This window comes from Alligator mississippiensis, chromosome 5 (assembly GCF_030867095.1).
Source record: "Alligator mississippiensis isolate rAllMis1 chromosome 5, rAllMis1, whole genome shotgun sequence".
Lineage (NCBI taxonomy): Eukaryota > Metazoa > Chordata > Crocodylia > Alligatoridae > Alligator > Alligator mississippiensis.
This window is the reverse complement of record NC_081828.1, coordinates 200,796,740-200,816,923: the sequence shown is the minus strand read 5'-3', so window position 1 is coordinate 200,816,923 and position 20,184 is coordinate 200,796,740. Positions and strand designations below refer to the sequence as shown.

The 20,184-nt window shown below is 42.5% G+C and overlaps 1 protein-coding gene across 8 annotated transcripts in view; it reads left to right on the top strand.

The window, feature by feature from the left end:
- Positions 1-20,184, top strand: part of ZMYND11 (zinc finger MYND-type containing 11) — a 165,182-nt gene that overhangs the window by 59,688 nt on the left and 85,310 nt on the right. For 6 of the 8 annotated variants that reach the window (XM_014609014.3, XM_014609016.3, XM_014609017.3 and 3 more), the window contains 2 exons: positions 813-943; positions 4,284-4,424. In XM_014609014.3, coding sequence (XP_014464500.1) covers positions 4,309-4,424 — 116 coding nt within the window. In that variant the 5' untranslated portion in view covers positions 813-943; positions 4,284-4,308. The remainder of the gene's footprint in view (positions 1-812; positions 944-4,283; positions 4,425-20,184) is intronic. The other 2 variants (XM_019498704.2, XM_059729176.1) reach the window with 1 other exon arrangement.

The following is a 20,184-nucleotide window of genomic DNA, read 5'->3' as shown; positions in this document are numbered from 1 at the left end:
AACTTTACAAATGAACAACTTGAACAAATTAAAGGAACTATCCCAGGATAGAACTGGTTAGTACTGATTAAATTCTCCATTCTGCATGTGATGGTAATAGAAGTGGATTGAATTGGATTTACACACAAATACAGATTTGAATTGTTAAATTCAGGTTTAGAAATCTCTCAAAAATTTCCATGCTTTTCTTATTCTTGAAAAATACTATTTTGAAGGAACACTTTCTATATATGTGAATGCCCTCCAACCTGGAGCTTTTTTTTTATCAGCAGCCAGGATCTTCTTGTGCATGAAAACAGTATTATGAAATATTTTATAAACTATGAATGCTGATCTGTAATCCTAGCCTCTTAATGATTTTGCAAAAATATGCAAGGCTCTTTAGAATTTTATATCCATGTAGGGAGTGGACTCTTGTGGTTAATTTTATAACGAGAAAATTACCTGAATGTAATGAATAGGTGGAAACATGCCTTAATTTATTAGCCTGGTTCCATAGTTCAAAAGGCCCCTTGCTCTGCTATAAAATTACAAAGTGAAACGATGCTTAAATTGGAATTTATTTTGCCTCTTTTAGTAACTGATGGGTATGTGGACTGTCTGCTTCTTAGCATTAAAAAACATCCTCTGAAAAACATGCCAGAAGCATCAGGTATACCATCTGAACATGTATCATTTGCTGCTAATTGTAAAATCTGTTTTAAAGAGTCACAACTATTACATTCATTTGGAAGAGAAAATCCTAGCAAGTATGTGATAGGTATGTACTCTATATTACTGTGTTTGATTTGGACATGCGTGATGTTTCCTAGATAAATAAGAGCTGACACCCCTGTCCTGTGGAATTTGGAATCTATAGCGGTGATCCTGCCCAGGGACCCATGTAGACAGATTCTTCAAGAAAGAAAATTGGAAGCCAGAGGAAGAGACTGGTGGAGAGAAGGTGAGGAATGGAAGGGATGAAGAAAACTGTACCAAGGAATATCCTGTCTACCACCTCCCCTAGCCTGAAAAAAGATGGGTCTGGCCCCCTCAGCCCTCTACCACTGGTGGCACCAGAGGCTGCCAGGGGAAGAGGAAGCCTGAGCACTTCTTCCTAGCCAGTGCAGAGGAGGTGGCTGGAGGGATGTGAAGCTTCTTATCCCCATTACCAATACTAGCAGTATCAGAAGTAGCGAGGGAGTTGAGTACAACCTTTCACTATCCACCTTCTGGTTGCCAGCTCCTCAGAAGACGAGGCATCTTGCTGCGTACAGTGACTGCAGTATGCGATGCAGCTGTGCAACCACATGGCTAGGAGGAACTGTAATTACAGTTGTCATTTTCTTTCTCTCTCTCTGTCTTGTCTCAGATACAGGCGTCGCTTCCTTCCCTCCAGACACAAGAGAGTATTCATTTACACACAGAGGACCAAAGACTGGTCCCCCCTGAATCCTCTTTGTGCTGGTCCAGCTGCACGACAGGGATTTAAGGCTGCCTGGAGGCAGCAGCTGGGGATTCTCCTGAGGTTGCTCCAACCTGCACTGAAGCCACTTTGGCTCCTGGTAGTCCCCAGGGTCAGAGTGACACAGGGGTGGCAAAAACCACCCTTCTCCACAGGTGTGCTGAGTGCTACCTTGGCAAGTTGGGGTATATAGCCTAAAACTAGTATGCTTCCATTAGTTATTTTTAAAATATTAAAAAGCAGTTAGAGCATCACTGTAAATTGTGGAAATCATTTCTATATACTACTCTAAAAGGTCAGGATGGAGGAAAGTTTCTTTCCTGAATTTTACATTGAAACCTAAATAGACAGACCACTTTTATCGCTAGTCAAGTATGCTATTTCTGATATATCTCTGATAGCATCTAAAATTTGCTTTGGAGTGAAATAAAATAAAAGGATAATGGCCTTGCCATTAGTCAAAATTACATCATGTAGAGGATCTTTTTTCTGACCCCAGCTGGCAATCAGCTTATGCCCTGAAGCATGACAATTCCTAGTTCTTGCAATTCCTTCATAGCGAGCATTGGTGCAGAGGTCATTCTCACTCAAGTGTCCAAATCATTTTGGTATTTTACAGAACTGGTTTTCATTAATAATTATGTCTTGTCATTAAATTCCACAGTTTAATATTACATTTGCTTGATAAACTTGCTGCTTTTTATTTGGAATGTTCTGTTATCTTGTGAAATAGGGTAAAAAAAAAAAGTCTTGGCTGACCTCCTCTGCATCATTCATAGATTATACGCCTCTATCATATTTCCTCTTCTGCTTGCAAAATGAAATAAATTTTCTCTGGTTTTCCTTCTGAGAAAGATCCCTCCCTTGCCCGCACCAGGCTTCCTTTTAAACTTTCTGGAAGTGATATTCAGAAATACACATGGAATTCAGTCTAAGCAGATTTTTTGTGCCTTTAAAAGTTTCCCCCTTATCTTCTTTAAACCCTCTAAAATGTTTTCATTTCTCTTGTATTTTTTAAAGCAAGGTTATATTATAAAGGTAGAAGGAGAAATAAGATGACTTAGCATTATGTCGTTGTATAGAACGCTCTAGTACCATGCTACAGTTCACAATTCCCCAACTCTCCTTTCTCTTCAATATCTAGTTATGCTCGATTCCCACCTATTTATAATGACTTTGCTCAGCCTGCAGTGTCTTTGCCATTCTTCTTCCCCTCATGACTCTTAGAGGGCTCTATAACATCCTTAGCTTTTTCTAATAGGTATAACAAGAACCCTGATGCTCTCATCTTTTTTGATAGTTATAGTCCTCATTGACAATTGAGACTACAACTCTGTTTCTAGTACTAAAGATGTTCAAATGTGCGTTTTGTTACTATAAATAGTTCAGAGGAACATGGAAGTGCAAGAAATGGGTGAGGGGAGGGGGACATGGGAAAGCATTAGGATAAGTCTGCTACTTTCTTTTTCTCCTCTTGCATGGCAGGCAGCCAAATTAATATGATGCAGTTATGGCATCACTCTTCCATTAATCACATCTGTATCATCTTGATATAGACATTTTCTTTTAAAAGTGGGGTTAATATAATTTTTTTGAGATACAGGTTTGTTTGGGATGGAAAAAAACTACGTAAACTTAATATCTTTTTATTTTATTGTTATGCCTCCATGTCAGGTCTGCAGTAAGCCTTGTATTAGAAACTTGTGGTCTGACTGACTCTCTTGTCAGATAAATGCAAAGAGGTTCCGTATTCACAAGTGACAGAATGATTAGGTCTGTTTTAATTTTTGCAGTGTTGTGATTTTTTTATTATTACCTTATGCTTGAAATCACATTTCACTGATGTCATCGTTTTTCATTTTAGCCATTCTTTTGGGACATTTGATGCTAATACTCTTGCATGCTGGGTATACGTATTTTAGTTTATACCATGTGAATTCATTTTTAGGACACAGAGCTCTCAAATTAAGTTGTGTATCTAGTAGCAGAGCCATAAATCCATCATTTCTTTTTTCAGAAATTGGTGGCACTGGAAGAAAGTTATTTAGCGATCAAAATGCATCATTAAGCTCTTCAAAAAGGAGAGTCTTTGCCGTAATGATGCTGTAGGCGATTTACAGCTTATCTGTACTTATTGCCTGCAGCTTTTGGAAAATTTGTAAACAAAGCCAGCTGCTCATTATATTCCCACACAGGGCTGGTTAGATAGGCAAATGGCATCATAAATGCTTTGGTCCTGTTGGTTCTCGGGAGTGGTGAAAATGATATTGTTCCAATTTTCTTTTTATTCACCCTCCTTCAAAATATACTTCTAGCTTATACATGTAGAAGGGGTATTTTTAAATCTGTATTAGTGATGGAAATGAACAGTTAATACAATGAGAGCTGTGCTGTTACATTAATTCTGGGTGTAATACATCTTAGTGCTGAGGGCTTGGGAAAATACAATGGGCTCTACTCAAGTACTACTTAAGGCCTACATGAAAGGCTTAAAGTAATGGCAGGAGCCTGTGCAGTGAGGAGATTGGTTGCTTACAAACCAGATGACTTTCCATGACCAGTTTGGGATTGCTAATTCCAGCTGTCCTTTTGATTTGGTCGTTGGAATCACTGCTGCATTTCTTTGCATTTTTCTCAATTGTTTAATGTTAAAGAACCCACCAGCAACACCTTGACCAGGCTAGAAGAGCCATTCAAAGAGTAGAAGACATACTGCAATATACAAATTAGATTTCTGTATGTTAACAAAATTTCCCTCATAATCTTGTTTGCTGCCAGATTATCATCATGTAATCCATTTCATAACTCATTATTAATTTGTTTTGTTTGCTTTTATCAGCTGCAGGTAACCAAATAAACGGGTCATGGCACGTTTAACGAAAAGGCGGCAGGCGGATACAAAAGCTATCCAGCATCTTTGGGCAGCTATTGAAATAATCCGGAACCAGAAGCAAATTGCCAATATTGACCGCATTACAAAGTAAGTTGTACCTTATGTTAAGTAATATGATGATGAAAATATTTATGTGAGCCTGGAAAGACAAAGAATAGAAGACTTCTTGTTACTCCATAGCCTGAGTAAGAAGAATGAGGATAAACATATTAGGCTTTGTAAATATTTTTATACAACTCAAGTTCTTTTTGAACCAAGAGGATAAAATTTGTTATTTGTTGTTTTTTTTAAGACAGCACCTGAGAGTGGGGGGACACTGGAAACAAACTGATATAGAAATGTGAAAATATTAGTAGTAATGTACTTTCTTTTTTAAAAAATAAACTGGCTTATGGCCCTGTTTATTAATAAAAAATACAGTTGTTGAGTTTTACTTTGGAAAAACGTAAAGCAAGCCAAAACAGATGTTCTTTTGTTTGATGCTAACACTACTAGTGTTTGTATTGTTGTAATGTCCAAAATATATTAGGAGCTGCACCTAGAAAGGAAGATGCATTCTGAGCCTAGTAGAGCATTTTTTTTAATCCAAAGCAATAAAATAGGTCTTTTGAATAAGTGGGGCTATTGAAGCTGTTGTTTTGTATGTACTTTCCCTTCATTGTTGGTCTGGGTTAAGACGTTATAGGTGGGAAATTCACATCTGTAGCATATTTCAATGTGGGAGTCTCAAAGTCCTACATAAGCATTACTTAAGTTTCCCTAAATCCCCAAAAGGTAGGCAGTTATTACTGCACACATTCTAAAGAGTTGTCAAGTGACTTACAACAGATGATATTGTGGCATGTCAGTGGCAAAACTGAGAATATTGTCAAGTACTGTGTATCTATATGAAGCTCACACTTGGCGCCGGAAGTCCAAAGCATTCTGAGCTGTGGATATTGAGGAAGAACAAGGAAAGAGTGGGCCTGAAGCGAGGGAGGGAGCCACTGATTACGGTTAGAGATTCTACTTTTGAGAAGGTGGAGAGTGGCTAAACCAGGGGCCGGCAATTATTTTGGCTGAAGGGCTGCTTAATGAGTTTTGGTGAGTTGTCGAGGGCCGCATGGGTAGCCCTGCCCCTTGACAATTGACCTGCCCCCTACTGGGACTAGAAATCCCACCCCCCTAATTCCTGACCTTTGCCACCAGAAGTCCCTCCCCTTGCCCTCCAGAAATACTCCTTTTGGGAGGGGAAGGTTGCCATCACGGAACCAGAAAACAAGCAAATCGTACACTAAAAGTCAAAATACCTACTATAACATTTTAATTTTATTACAAAAAATATTTGTCATGATTTATATTTGCATAGTGTGTATAGAGGGGATTGCATAATAACTAAAATGAAGTCTTTTGTATATTGTATAAAAGTATACTTTTGTATACTTGTGTATAATGTGTGTGGGAGGAGGTTGTGAGAGGGTATGGCTGCATGTGGGGGGGCTAGGTTATGTTGGGGGGGGTTGTGGGGGCTGGGTATAGATGTGTGAGGGAGCGTGGGCACGTGTGGGGACACCCCACACACTCCCACCACATGGCACACAACCCCCGCTGTCAGCAGCAGCAGCAGGCTGGGCGCTTGGGGCACTTCTGCGCCACACAGGTACTGGCACCTGGCCTGCCACTATCGCGGGGGCTCTGCGTAGCACGTGTACAGCTCCCACATTTGTGCAGCACTGAGGAAAGCCCTGCACTGGAGTTAGCTGCCTTGCTGCCTCCTGCCATGCAGGTCCCAGGACTTCATAGGGAATCAAGGGCTGGGGCTCCCCTCCACTTCTGGCACAATCCCATGACCTGCGTGGCAGTGGACGAGAAAGGCAGCTGGCTCCAGCATGGGGCTTTCCTCAGTGCCGCTCAAATGTGGGAGCTGCATGCTCGCCATGCAGAGCCCCCATAATAAAGGCAGGCTGGGCATGCTGCACTCTTTGCCCCCAGGCACAGTGCTGGCTGGAGCCGTGCACCTCCAGGCACCAGCACCTGCGCGCTTTGAGTACTCCCGCCTTCTGCCACTGCTGGCAGCGGGGGCTGTGCAATATGTGAGGGAGTGTGGGGGGGGGTCTCTTGGGGGGGGGGGGGTTCCCACCTCCCACACACCCATACCCTGCCCAGCCAAGCTCCTGCTGGCCCCCCAGGCACGGGCTCCAAACTGCTGCCAGCCCCGTGTTTTCTGCTCCCACCCAGCTGCAGCTCCAGCCTGCCTCCACCGCTTCCCTACCTGATGCCAGGAGCGACTGGGATGCCAGGGAAGCCAAGCAGGTACCCCTGGAGCGGCTGTTGCAGCATCAGCAACAGCCCCACCCGGAAGCTGTTGCTTGGCCCTTCCACCCACAAGGGTGGGAGCGAGACACAAAAGGGGTGGAAGCGAGGCACGTGTTGGGGGTGTATACATGGGCATTGTATGTGGAAGGGTTGGGCAGGGTTCAATTCTTTGATGGGTATCCATGGACTGGATGAAAGTGCATGGCAGGCTGTATTTTGCCCACCCCTGGGTTAGCCTAAAACAAATTGGACTACAGGTTATAACTTGTCACTGACTGCAATACAAAAATTGAGTGCGAGCAAGCAGAGAGAGAAAGACAAGAAGTCTGAGTAGCATGACAAAGACAACCAAGGTTCAGGCCTTTTGTAAATCATAACGACTACAGGGATGATACGCTGCTTCTTGGAAAGAGGTACATCAAGGGCAAAGGCTAAGTGTTTTGGAAATTTTGCAAGAACTTGGAAGAACAGAGGCCATATGACCAGTGAAGAGAGGTTTGTTCTTTATTCTGCCAACTGTATATGCCTGAGAAGAGAACTTAAGACAGGGGCAAATGTTTAAAAGATCTTCTCAGTGACAAGTAGTAGTGAAGAAAGAAAAATAGTGATGATGGAGACTAAATGCTGGCTGTACAAATTGTATTGTACAGAAATAGTTCTGGGATTCATGGAGTATCAACATGCCTTATCCAGGCTGAGAGCTGAATGGCTTGGCAAGTAACAGCATCCTGGGTTTAAGTAAGCTTAAAGAAGGAAGCTGTTGCGTAAGTGTATACACGCACTTTCACATATAAACAAAAGAAGTATGAGTAATGAGGAAAGTATATTTCAGGTTATGCTTAGTGATGACCTGGTTGGCATGAATAGAACCTGATAAAATGGCACTTAACTGAAATGTTAACAGTAAATAACTGCAGGACTGGTTTAAAAAGTGACTGATAAAATGATACTTCTGAGACTTAAAATGCTGTGAAATATTCTTGCATAAGGTTACAGAATATAACAACTTAAAAAACAAGATAAATTTTTGTGAATCTCCAATAGATTTCTGAGATGGGAGCACTCACTCATGTATTAGTTGACATATCTTATGGAAGTTGTGCTTTTAAAAGGGTTCTTAACTTAGAAAGAAGATAAATTCATGATCTGGGTTGTGAACAACCAAATGAGAATATGAAAAAGGGCTTCATACAAAGGTCACTGGTTCTTAATAAAACACATTGTGTTGTATCCAGAAACCACTTAACATGGTACAATGGAAGGGTGGAATCTGAGTGTGGAAACCCCTGCTTCCTAAAAGACACCATAAGTTGGATCTAAAAGATTATATTTCTACTGACACACAGAGCTCAGAAAGCAAGATGTAGTTAGTGTGGCTTTAGAAGAAATTGTTAAAGGAGCTAAAATTGAAGAAAAACCCTGTACAGGAAATTATGAACTGAAAGAACCAAAGAAGAACCTGCAGTACTGGTTAAGGCTTGTAAGGAAAATGTAACATTAGGGGGAAAAACCAGATGGGAGAGGGGCCTAGGGCACTGAGAGAGGCTTTTAAATATATATGGGGAAACTCTATAAAGGAAGAAGACCTATTAATCAATGGGAGACTAATAAACACAATTCTGTTGAACTGCTTTTTTAAACTGATGTAGAAGAATGTACAATTAGAAAGTAATTGGAAACTGAAATTTATTGCTGTGATGGAAGGAAAAGATCACTTGGAAAATATGCATGAACAAATTAGGGCTTGTAGGGAAATAGCTAATTAATGTACACAATTTCTCTCAATTTTTGAAAAATCATTCACAACGAAGGAGATATTAGGAGAGAAAAGGCGCTGTCTTAAAGAACCTCAGAAACCTAAACTTAATCTTCATATGATAAAATATTAATGGATGACATATATTGTCAACTAGAATGCAGCATAAATCCTTACATAATTGAAATACAAAGAATAAGCATCGTGCATTTATGAAGGACAAATCATACTAGACAAGCTGGATGGCTTTTTAAACGAATTACAAAATCAGTATAAGAAAGGAATTGACTAGATGTACAACCTACATTTTAGTTAAAGAATATATACATTTCCTGAGGAGTCATAGCAGTGTGTTCTCACAAGCTTGTCAAATTTCTTTTCAACTATACAGCTGGGTCAGTAAAAGATTTTTAAAACCTTGCCCCTCTTGTATCTAAGTTTCTATACTTGCGCACCAAAGAACCATGATGTGGTTTGGAACCATTGGCATTCTCCCCTGAAAGGAAGGTTTGGATGAGAAGAGGAGTATGTTGCAGATCAGTTTTAAGGTTGATTGGTACAGTTTTGTAGGGAAATCGCATAAAATCTTTCTGTCTAAGGCTGGTCCTATTGTTCCCTCATTTTTATTAGCACTATTCCAGCATGAGTTTTCTGAGATTACAAATGAGAAGTTTTGGAATTTAGATTTAAATTAATATTACTTGGTAATATTGATAATACTTGATACTATTTGCACATTTGTTAATTTGGGGATAGAGGATTTTTTTTTCTGCAGCTCTTGAAACAATAAGTATTGAGATGATTTTTTTTAACACACAGTGATGTACATGGGACTAGTTAGATATCTGCGAGAGAAAAAATCTCGGGCATACTTAAATCAGTGAAATAAAATACTGACTCTCATAGATGCAGAGTAGGTTGAGAAGGATTTCTGTGTAGATGTATGTCTGAAAATTCTCTTTCTATGACTACCTCAATTTTCTAGACTCATTTAATGCACCTTTTTTATTTCCCTCAACTAATTGGACCCCTAAGACTTAATCAAATATTTTTTCCTTTTTTCTCCCCCCTCAAGCTATTGGGAATCTCCACCAGCAATTTATGATCATTTACTAATATTCTCTACATTGCCAGAGTTCAGAGAGACAATAATCCTTTTAGTTAATTTTAGTAAAATGTCTGGTTTCAGAAAAGGTGGTTCTGATATTTCTCTGGTTTTAAGAGGGTTTTTAAACCAGTGCTTGTGAAGACAAATCTAAAGGACTTTATTCTATTTCAGATCTTAAATGAAAGTATATATTTTTTCCCTTGCCTATACCTCTTTGTTTCTTCTTCCCTCTGCTATTATTTATGATTTACTTTGGTAATTGTGTTCTCTCTGATAGAATGTTTCAGGCTACAGTTGGTGTGAAAGATATTATCCAGAATAATTTATATCGAATTATATTAGGGAATTCTTGTTATAAGCAGTTCTTTTAGGCTATGGTCCATAATATTTTTATCTAACACTATTCAGAAACTAGTTTTTATAGATGTTAGGGCTTGCAAGATCATTGGGTCCAGCCCCCTGCCCAAAGAGCAGGAAGTCAGCTGGGGTCAGATGATAACACTTTGTTACTTTGATAACATTCAGATTGTAGGAAAAACATCTCATTTCAACAGATGCCAATGAAAAACTTCTTATTTCCACAGATGCCTGTAAAAACTGCTGCTTCTGTCTTTTGAGCCACAACTTTCAAATAGAGGTGGCCTAAAATTAGGTACCTTATTTCATATTTAGACACTAGGATAAGTGACTGGAGGAGTACTGAGCATAAGGAGGATGATTTGACTTAACCAACCAACTCTCAGTGCATTTGAAAATCAGATAACTTGTAGCTGTTTATTATATTCATTATATTATGTTTATTGTATTTACAAATATGTCTTGCCTTCAAAAGCTGCCTAACTTTATCCTAACTACATACTTGGTCCAGTAAAATATATCATTCTAAGAAGTTCTTGTCTCACATAATGTCTGGGCCATAACTCTTACACTTTTATAGTCACTGCATAAATCTTTTGTACTGAGGTACTATTTAGTGTGAGCAGGGTTGGCTCATGTAGTGCATTACAAATACTCCTTGTTCAAGAATACACACCGAATCTTTACAGTAGCTGTTGTCCTCCCAAACAAATACAACTCTTGTTAAACCTAATTTTTCATCAGTCTTAAAATATGTTCATATAAATTGGAAGCCTTTGCACTGTTATTTAGGTCTTTGGACTTTTGTACTATTTCTCATTTTTATTCTGGTTCCAAACCTTTTCACTGGTAATATAGATGACCATGTTACAAATCTATCTTGTTTGTTACTCTGGCCTCTCCTAGTATAAACAAGGATAGGCTTGACATGCATTGTAACCAGTGTTTTTTGGCAGGTATGCCCCAAGTTAAGTGCCTCCCCTCTCCAAGTGCTGTTCTGATCCCCTTCCCTCTGAGGTACCCCGATAGAGGTTTGTGCCTGAGGCACCAGGATGGTGGTGGGGGGTGGGTGGGGTCAAGTCTCCAGATGTACAGAGCAGAGCAGCAGCAAGTTGTTGCTTAGAGGAGGTGTCACCGCCAAGAGCCAAGTTAACCCGCCTCTGGCCCTGCAGTTTCATACAGCGAGCGAGGATCTAAAGCCCTTAATTTTGCAGCAGCTGTAGGGCCAGTGAAGTCTTAACTTGGCTTTTGGCAGTGACAGCTTCTCTTGCAGAAGTGTCCTGCTCCCTTTCCACTCTATGTAGCCCAAGGCTTGAGCCCCCACTGCCTCCACTCCACTGAGCTGCTGGGGCTTATATGCCATATAGAGCAACTGCCTGTGGCACATGTGCTGCAGGTTGGCCACCTTTTTCATTACATTTCCATCTCTTGTGCTTAGAACTAAAAATTAAAATAAAACCATTTCTTGTAAACATTATAAAGAGGCATGGAAAAATGCTGCTGTGCACTAGTTGTACACAAGGCTCTTTTCAAAGGGAGTCTCGGGCCTGGAAGGGTACCACGTCCCTTATGAGCTGTGATAGCTTTGGTGTTTTCTGGTAACAGGTGTCTTTACGCTCTGAGCTGAGGCCCTTTGTGGAGCTGCATCTCAAGATACTTTCAGTCATGGGTTTACCATGTGCCCAGTGATAATGTCAGGGCTCACATTTCCCATGGGACAAAACAAGCAGGGCCTTGCACTCCTGACAACATGCTGTCTTCAGTGCCATATATTCTGTATTAGTTGATGCCTCCATGCCCAGGCATGGGGTTGGGGTTGCCCCAGTTGCTTCATTAGGGTCCGGCTGGGAGGCACCCTCATGTTCTGGGTGATCCCATGGGGCAGTGAGATGAGTCCCCAAGGGCTGGCTCTGGGACAATGCCACCCCACAGGATCCTGATGTCATGGTGGGATACATCAGGGCTGAGGACTTCTTACGGGGCAGTGGTTTTGGAAACCCAGGTCTGGGACAGGGCTCAGTGTGGGGTAGCACCAGGGCACAAGGGGCTGCAGAGGGTGTGTCCTGTATTTCTAGGGACAGTTGACAATAAGGGGGGCAGTCCTTGGGTGTTTTGGACTCAGACTTTGCTGTGGGTATTCAGAACCCAGACTGGGACTGCTGGGATGGGCCTGGGCAGAGGAATGTCTAACAAGTTCTTTGCCCTGGGCAAGACCTCCCTGCACCCCGAGATTTGTGTGTGGGATCAGTTCACACATGAGATTTGTGTGAAGGGCAGGGAGAGGGAAGGAGGGGTCAGTCTCATGTGTGCTGGGGAGGCAAAGACCTGAGTGCTGCTGTTCCAGTGTCCTGCACTGGACTGCACAGTGCTATTCTCTCCTCCCTTCCTTACAACTGGGCACACAGGCACTGTTTTCTCTCTTCCCTTCTTACAGCTGGGCAGTGGGGCTGTTCTCCTCCCTCCTGGCCCAGGACACAGGGCTGTTCTGCCCCTCCTCCTACCCCTTCCTACTCCAGCTGGGCACACAGCTGTTTCTGCCCAGCTCTTCCAGCCCAGCTACTTTTGCTGCAGAGCAGCTAAGTGGATGGTTGGGGTATTGGGGTCAGGACAGCCTTCACTGGCTTCCCAACCAGGGCAGGACAGAACTGGTGCACCACAACTTCCCCCTCCAATCCTCTTTCCCCTGTAGCTCCTCCACTCTTCACTTGCAGCTCTGCCTCCAGGCCTCAAGTGCCATAGAAAAAAGCTGCATGTACCATAAGTGGCATGTGATTAGATTGGCATAAGATTGCCTTTTACGATCAGGTCACAAAAGCATTGGATGCAGGTGTCGCCGTGGATGTAGTCTTCCTGGACTTCAGCAAGGCCTTTGACACTGTCGACCACCCCATCCTCGTTAAAAAACTAGGCGACTGTGGCACTGATGCCTACACAGTCAGATGGATTGCAAATTGGCTGAACGGTTGTACTCAGAGGGTGGTGGTGGTTGGGTCATATTCAACCTGGGGGGAAGTGGGCAGTGGAGTCCCCCAGGGCTCGGTCCTTGGGCCCGCACTGTTCAATTTCTTTATCAGTGATTTGGACAACGGGGTGAAAAGCAACCTGTTCAAATTTGCTGATGATACCAAAATTTGGGGTGAGGTGGGCATGCTAGTAGGGAGGGAAAGACTGCAGAAAGACCTGGATAGGTTGCAAGGGTGGACTGACAAAAACAGGATGCTTTTCAATACGGACAAGTGCAGGGTGCTGCACTTGGGCAGTAGTAACCAGCAGCACACTTATAAGATGGGAAACTCCCTTCTTGAGAGCACGGAGGCAGAAAGGGATCTTGGAGTCATCATTGACTCCAAGATGAACATGGGCCGACAATGCGAGGTCACGGTCGGCAGGGCTAACCGAACCCTATCGTGCATCCACAGGTGCATCTCAAGTAGGGCCAAGGAGTGGATCCTCCTCCTCTACGCGACACTGGTCAGGCTGCAGCTGGAGTACTGTGTCCAGTTCTGGGCACCCCACTTCAAGAGGGATGTGGACAACATTGAGAGGGTCCAGAGGAGGGCTACCCGCATGATCCGAGGACAGCAGGGCAGACCCTACAATGAGAGGCTACAGGAGCTGAACCTGTTCAGCCTTCACAAGAGAAGGCTGAGGGGGGACCTGGTGGCCATCTATAAACTCACTAGGGGGGACCAGAAGGGTTTGGGGGAGACCTTGTTTCCCCTAGCGCCCCCCGGGATAACAAGGAATAACGGCCACAAGTTGTTGGAGAGTAGGTTTAGATTAGACATCCGTAGGAACTACTTCACAGTTAGGGCGGCTAGGATCTGGAACCAACTTCCAAGGGAAGTGGTGCTGGCTCCTACCCTGGGGGTCTTTAAGAAGCGGCTTGATGCCTACCTGGCTGGGGTCATTTGAGCCCAGTTTTCCTCCTGCCCAGGCAGGGGGTCGGACCTGAAGATCTACAAGGTCCCTTCCGACCTGACTTCTATGATTCTATGTGCACTGCAGGTTGGCCATCCTTGTGTTATCACATACATTATAGTTCTGCACCTTAGTTGCTACTGGCAGAAGTTGATGAATATTTCCTTCATTCATTGATTAGATGGAGAACCAGTGAGAGCACAGAATATTGGTAAATTCCTCCGAGTTGTTTCCTTGAGTGCTGTTTTCACAGATGTACTATACTTCCTGCTTCTGAGGAAGTATTGTACAAAGAGAAGTTATCTTTCTATGGCTTTGATCCCTCAGCTCTTTATAGCCATGCCTGTGTTTTTACTTGGATTTTCTGTGTGTGCGTGCACGTGCATGTTCAGGTTTTACTTTTATGCAATTTTCCCTCCCTTTGCTTAGAAAATTAGTTAGAACCAAAAAGGAAGAGGTCTGCACTCTTCCACTGGCAACAGCACCTTGAAGGTCTTGCTTTTTCAATCTTTTCCTGTAATTTTCATTCCATATGAAAACCTGTACAAAGAGGCAATTACTGGTCCTATGTTTGCACTGAATCACCTGTATTATGATCAAATATCATCTTCCACTTAGGGGCATACTCACAGGAAGAAACTGGTTGGAGTGTGGTATTTGCAGACTCTTAGAGATGTGTAGAAATTCCAGGAAAGGAAGAGGAAGAAGGCAGGTTAATACAGCTCATCTGGACTTACAGAGACAAAGTCCTACCCAACAGCAGTTAAAAAAAAAAAAAAAAAAAAAAAGCCTGTGGACATTTGTCTCTTCCTTGTGTATGCTTTTGGGTTGGTGCAGTAGTAGCCTATGGCTCCAAACAGGGAGAGTGGCTCTGACGGTCTTACAGCAGCCCTTTCCTGATCCTGTTTTCCTTTTTCTTTCAGTAGTACAAAATTACATAAGGATGCCCCAAAGAATAAAATTGTTACACAAGGCCCTTCAGTTGAATCCAGTAGCAGCAGCTGAGCCAAAATGTGCATCCCAGAGAATGAAATGTGAAGGAAAAGGCCAGTCTCTTCCATCTGGGATCTGGAGATTTAGTACTGGCAGTAAGAGATTTATTTTTCAGACTTGTTGTCTCTGGACAACAAAAAAACCACAAACCTACGCAGCAGAGAAAATGACTTAGTGGCTGTAGCACAAGACTACATTTCCATTTAGTACTTTTTCATCTCTGTATGCATGCTCCCTTATGCCACCATCTCTGTAATCTGCAGCTCTCTGTGAGACAGAAAATACCTTCATATAATATTCAGGCAACCAAATAAGGGATAGTTTCTACATTTGTTGGTAGTGACATTAGAATCACCAGTCCTCCTGTCTTTCCTCATCTTGTGTCACAAGAGCGCTTTGTTCTTTCCAGACCTATTAGCATGGCCTGTGAGCAAGTGATGCTCTAAGAGCTTAGCTCTTAATCCACAAAAGGATTTAGGACTATATCCTGATTGAACTCTTAAGATACCTCTACGTAGACAATGCAGTGCCTAACACTTGGCACCTTTCCTTGTGGCATTCATAATCACGAGTTAGGCACCCATGCTTCCTATACAGTCAAGGGTATGGGGGGCCTACGTGCTTCTTGAGGCCAATCCAGATAATCCAGGGCTAGATTGTGGTTGGCTGCACCCCTTGTTTTGAAGATGGTCCACTGGGCAGCCAGGAGTGCAAGATCCATGTGGCAAGAAGGAGGGTAAAGAAGAGGCATTGTGGCTATGGCCTAGTGGTTCGTGCATCTCCTAGGATAGGAGAATTAAAAATTCTGGCTTATGCTGCTGGGGTTATTTCAGAACCTAAACTGGTTTTGAGGTGGGACACAGGCCTTCAGCCTCCCTCTCTAACCACTGGTCTTGTAGATATTGCCCTTATTCTTTTTTTTCTTCTGTGTACTCTTCCATGGGCATATCTACATGAGATGCTAACTGCACAGTAGTTTAATAACATTGCTCAGTAGAGTGCCAGGCATAACCTGTGCTAATACACTACTTCATAGTTAGTGTCTGAAAAAACCTGTGCACTGGCACTACTGCGTACAAGTTACTGCGCATTATGGCTCTCCAAGTACTGAACTTAATGTGCAGTAACTGTGGAGCATTAATGAATGTGATGATGCACCCCTTATGTCAGGCTTGGATAGAGGTGATCAGGCTAGAATATTCTATTCTTTTATTCATGAGTTTTCTAAGAGAAAAGTGTGTGAAATTTTTCCAAGAAAAGTTCTTGCCCTCAGTCGCCAATAGTTCGGCACTGTCATCATGTTTTCTGAGCTTCTTTCCTTCCCCTATTAGTATGGAAAGTAGTATGGAAAGTAGTGGTATGAGTACTTGGCCTGTTAAGTAAAGGAGTTGGAAACCCATTCACTAGTCTCCTTCAATATAGTTCCTGGGACATATTCTTCTCACATTAATGGCTATTTATGTGTGTGAAGTGTAGTAGTAAGGGTTAACTCCCTTTCTGAGGGCTTGATGACATCAGCAGGAAGTTGTTAGCCATCTTTGTGTTATCAGTTTTCTTCTTAGGCCAAAAAAATAAGTAATGTATGGGTAAACATTTGCAGGTTAACTACTTGGTGCTCTTTGCAACACTGAAGGTCCTCTGATAAAGTTGACTCAAGCACTGAACCATGAAACGTGTCCTTTCAGTAAAATCCCTTTCCAGTTCCACCACCGATTAATTATCTGGTTTTGTTTCTTAAGTCAGGTGCCAGGTGGGGTTCTTTCAATCCTACTACTTTCATGAGTCTACATAGCACCTAACTTACTGATCATCCTCTCTGTCTGTCTTTGCCCTCTTTTTGCTTGGGTGCCAACAGCCTTTGTTAGTGACAAGTCAATGAAAGGAAAATTCCTAACAGAAAAATCTTTCTATGGTCCAGTTCACCTGTGGCAGATACCCAGCTTTCTCTCTCAGCTCTTTTGGTCACACGGGTTTATTTTTATGTTCCAATTTGCTTTAAGATGCAACTCAGTTGGATGCAGAAGGCGGTAAGCCTCTTCAGGATGTCAAAACTCTCATTGATGAGTATGTACCCAACTGATGAGTATGTACCCAACAGACTAGCCATTCATCTTTGCTTATGGGATAAAATCACAGTAAAGAATTACCAGGTATGAAGAGCTGTTCTGAAGTGTTGAAAATTTTGGGTTACCAAAGAGAAGGGTGAGTTGCTGGCAGTCTGTACATGCCCCTGTGTCACAGTTTAGCTCCAAGGGTTATTTCTTTTCTGAACATCCCACTGGGAAGTTTCTCCAGTGAGTCTCCGTGAGACTGTTCTAAATGAAGGGCTCCTTCCAGCTGCAGAACCGTTTCTGCCGCCCTAGAACTGTTCTGCTGACCATTTCTGGGCTGAGTATGTCATATATATTATAGACTTTCTAGGAATTCTAACAGAATTGAGGGACAAGTACCCTGATGACATAGAGAAGGGTTGCAGAACAGGATGAGTAAGAATTTCTAATGCAGTGTTAAAATAGTGCTTGAAAAGTTAAGATGGTCTCACTATAGTTAGCCCAGGAGGTTTGTTTTACAGCAAAGGTATCAAAAATATGGCCCACAGTCCTGAGGGTCTTGGACTGGCCCTGCATGTTGCATGCAGTATGCCACATGCCAAATGCAGCATATGCTGACCCTGGGCCCACATACACGCTAGATGTGGTGCCCATACCAGACTAGTCCCTCATGCTGGGTTTGGTGTGCAAAGGCAGTCTGTGGACCCAATCCAGCCCATGATACAGACCTGTGTCACTCATCCAGCCCACAGGACCTGATGGTTTTGATACCCTACCCCTGGTATTTCTGTCTTCGAGTTCAGAAACAAGCTAGAAAACATAACTGTCACTACTGAAGGTAGGTTTGACTTATGTGAAATTTAAATCCCCCCAGCGTTCTTCAAGTCACAGCTATTATTACTGCATATTCAAAAACAGCAAGCCATAACAATGATGAAGAAAGCAGATTATCCTTGAATTTACGACTATGTAATCCTGTTGCTGTGCTTTACATGAACCAGATTGTTACAGCACATAAACAATTGTTGACTGAAATTGTCAGTTGGATATATTTTTTTTGTTGTGTGAATTTCTTGCTCATTGTTAGCTTGCTCTCAGCATGTCTTTTGTCTTTCTATTCCCATGAATATGTTTCTTTGAAAATACAGTTTGAGATAGAATACTGTTTGCTATACTCTTATGAATGGAGTGCAATTAGTATATTAGTTCACTTGCAGCCAATTTTATTAGCTGCTGTTCCTTCTCCTTTATCTTAGTTGACTCTGTTTTCTGGTATATTTTTTAGAGTTGAAGTGGAAAAGCAAATGTCTGTGTAGACAGTTGGAACTCTTCCAAAATGTGACATTTATTATCAAATCCCAGTAAATTCCAAGATGACACAATAGATAAAGTGGTAAAGGCCTTCATGGAAACCTGAAATTTTGCAGGTGAAAAGTGGGGTGGAAATAGTAGGGTGAACTTCCATAGCACATAGTGTAAATACACTTTTCAGTTTCTGTAGAATTTAACAAAGGCATCTTACTATACATGGAAAACCAGAATATTTCTCCAAGAGACTGTATACCAACTTTAATAGGCAGCATTGCCTGTTATACCTATTGACCATTCACCTCTAGAGAAAATTGAATGCAGTGGTGGGTTGGCTTAGTTGTAGAGGCATTCTTTGCAGAGAATGGTCAAGAAACACATAATCTAGTGATGACAAGGACTATTCTTAGTGTTTGCATCTTTAGGAGCTATGAATTGTTTGTGTTATAGAAAAAAAAGAGGGAGCTCTTTTTCTGGCCTTGTTACATGATTTCTTTTATTTCTTCTTTTTTCTTTTTTTGGTCCTAAGTTAAGCTGCATGAAATTTATATTATTATAGCTGTTGCTTTTGGCCTAGAAAATAATGTTTGTGCTGTTCTTATAATGCTATTTTATAGTAAAGTAAACTTTATGCATACAGTTTTTTAAACCAGTCCTAAAGCTTGTAAATCCTCAGTGGCAGACCATTACAGGAACAAAAAACTGCCTTCTGTGCTCCTGGCAAGTGTGTGGCTAATTAGTTTAAAAATCCAAACACTCATAAAGCAAAGAAATACAAAGGGGAGATAAACCAGTGTGATGTTGTGGTGGGTGTCTCTTATAGATCAGGAAACCAGGAGGAGAAAGTAGAGAAGGATTCATTTTTTTTTTTATATGATTAACTGAAGTATCCAAATTGCAGAACCTGAAGCTAATGAAAAACTTTAATTACTGCAACATCTACTGGGAGGGTAACACTGCCATACACAGACAGTCCAACAAGTTTTTGGAGTGTTTGGGGATTCAGATGCTGGGGAATCCAGGTATGAAGGAAGCTCTTCTCTAATTCCTGTTCGCAACTAGGAAGGAATTGGCAGAGAATATGAAGTTGAAAGGCAATTTAGATGACAGTGACCTTGAAATGATAAAGAGTTCAGTATCCTAAAGCAGTGGTTTTCAACTGTTTTTCATTTGCGGACCCCTGAAAATTTTTGAATGAGGTGCAGACCATTGAATTGTAAACGTGTGTATTCACATACTTTTGATTGATCAGGGTCATGTTTTCTGGACTCCTTAGATCAGGGGTGGGCAAAATATGAGCCACAGGCCAGATCCAGCCTGCCAGCTGATTAGATCTGGCCTGCGGGGAGTGCCCACCAATTGAATGGATCCAGCCCTCAGCACTCCACATGGGACCATACCCCACCCAGGGCAGCCTGCACTGCCCTCCAGTCCATGCCTGTGGGCCAGCCTTGGCCAGTGCATGCAGCTTACCAGCAGGGCTGGTCCTGGTGTAGCTGCAGGCACCCGGGTGTTGCTCAGCTCCCCTCGGCTCCACTGGTGGCTCCTTCTCCTGCTGCTGCTACGCTACCTCGGGCCAGGATGAAGCTTCAACTAGGTGGCTCCTGCCCCAGCATTTGGGGCTCTGGCTCTAGCTCCAGCACTCAGCTACCTTCTACCCACTCCACCCAGCCGGGTTGGGTAACTGAGTGGGTGGAAGGCAACCAGGAGCTTCAGCCAGGCGGCTCCTACCCTAGTGCACAGGACTCTGGCTCCACACACCCTCTTCCCCCAAACACCCAGTCCATCTGTCTTGCTCCCACACACCCCACCCACCCAAGGTCCCATCCCACATAGGGTGTTTTTGTGAGTTGTGGAGATGGGGGTGCTGACCCAGTCCACGACAACTCATCGAAACTCCGTATGTGTCCCCCAGGCCCATATAATTACCCACCCCTGCCTTTGACATAGCCTGTGGGCCCCCAGGGGTCTGCAGATCACAAATTGAAAACCACTGTCCTAAAGAAAGGAAGGAACAAGAGAAGCAGAGTAAAGAAATTGCACTTCAAAAAAACAGAC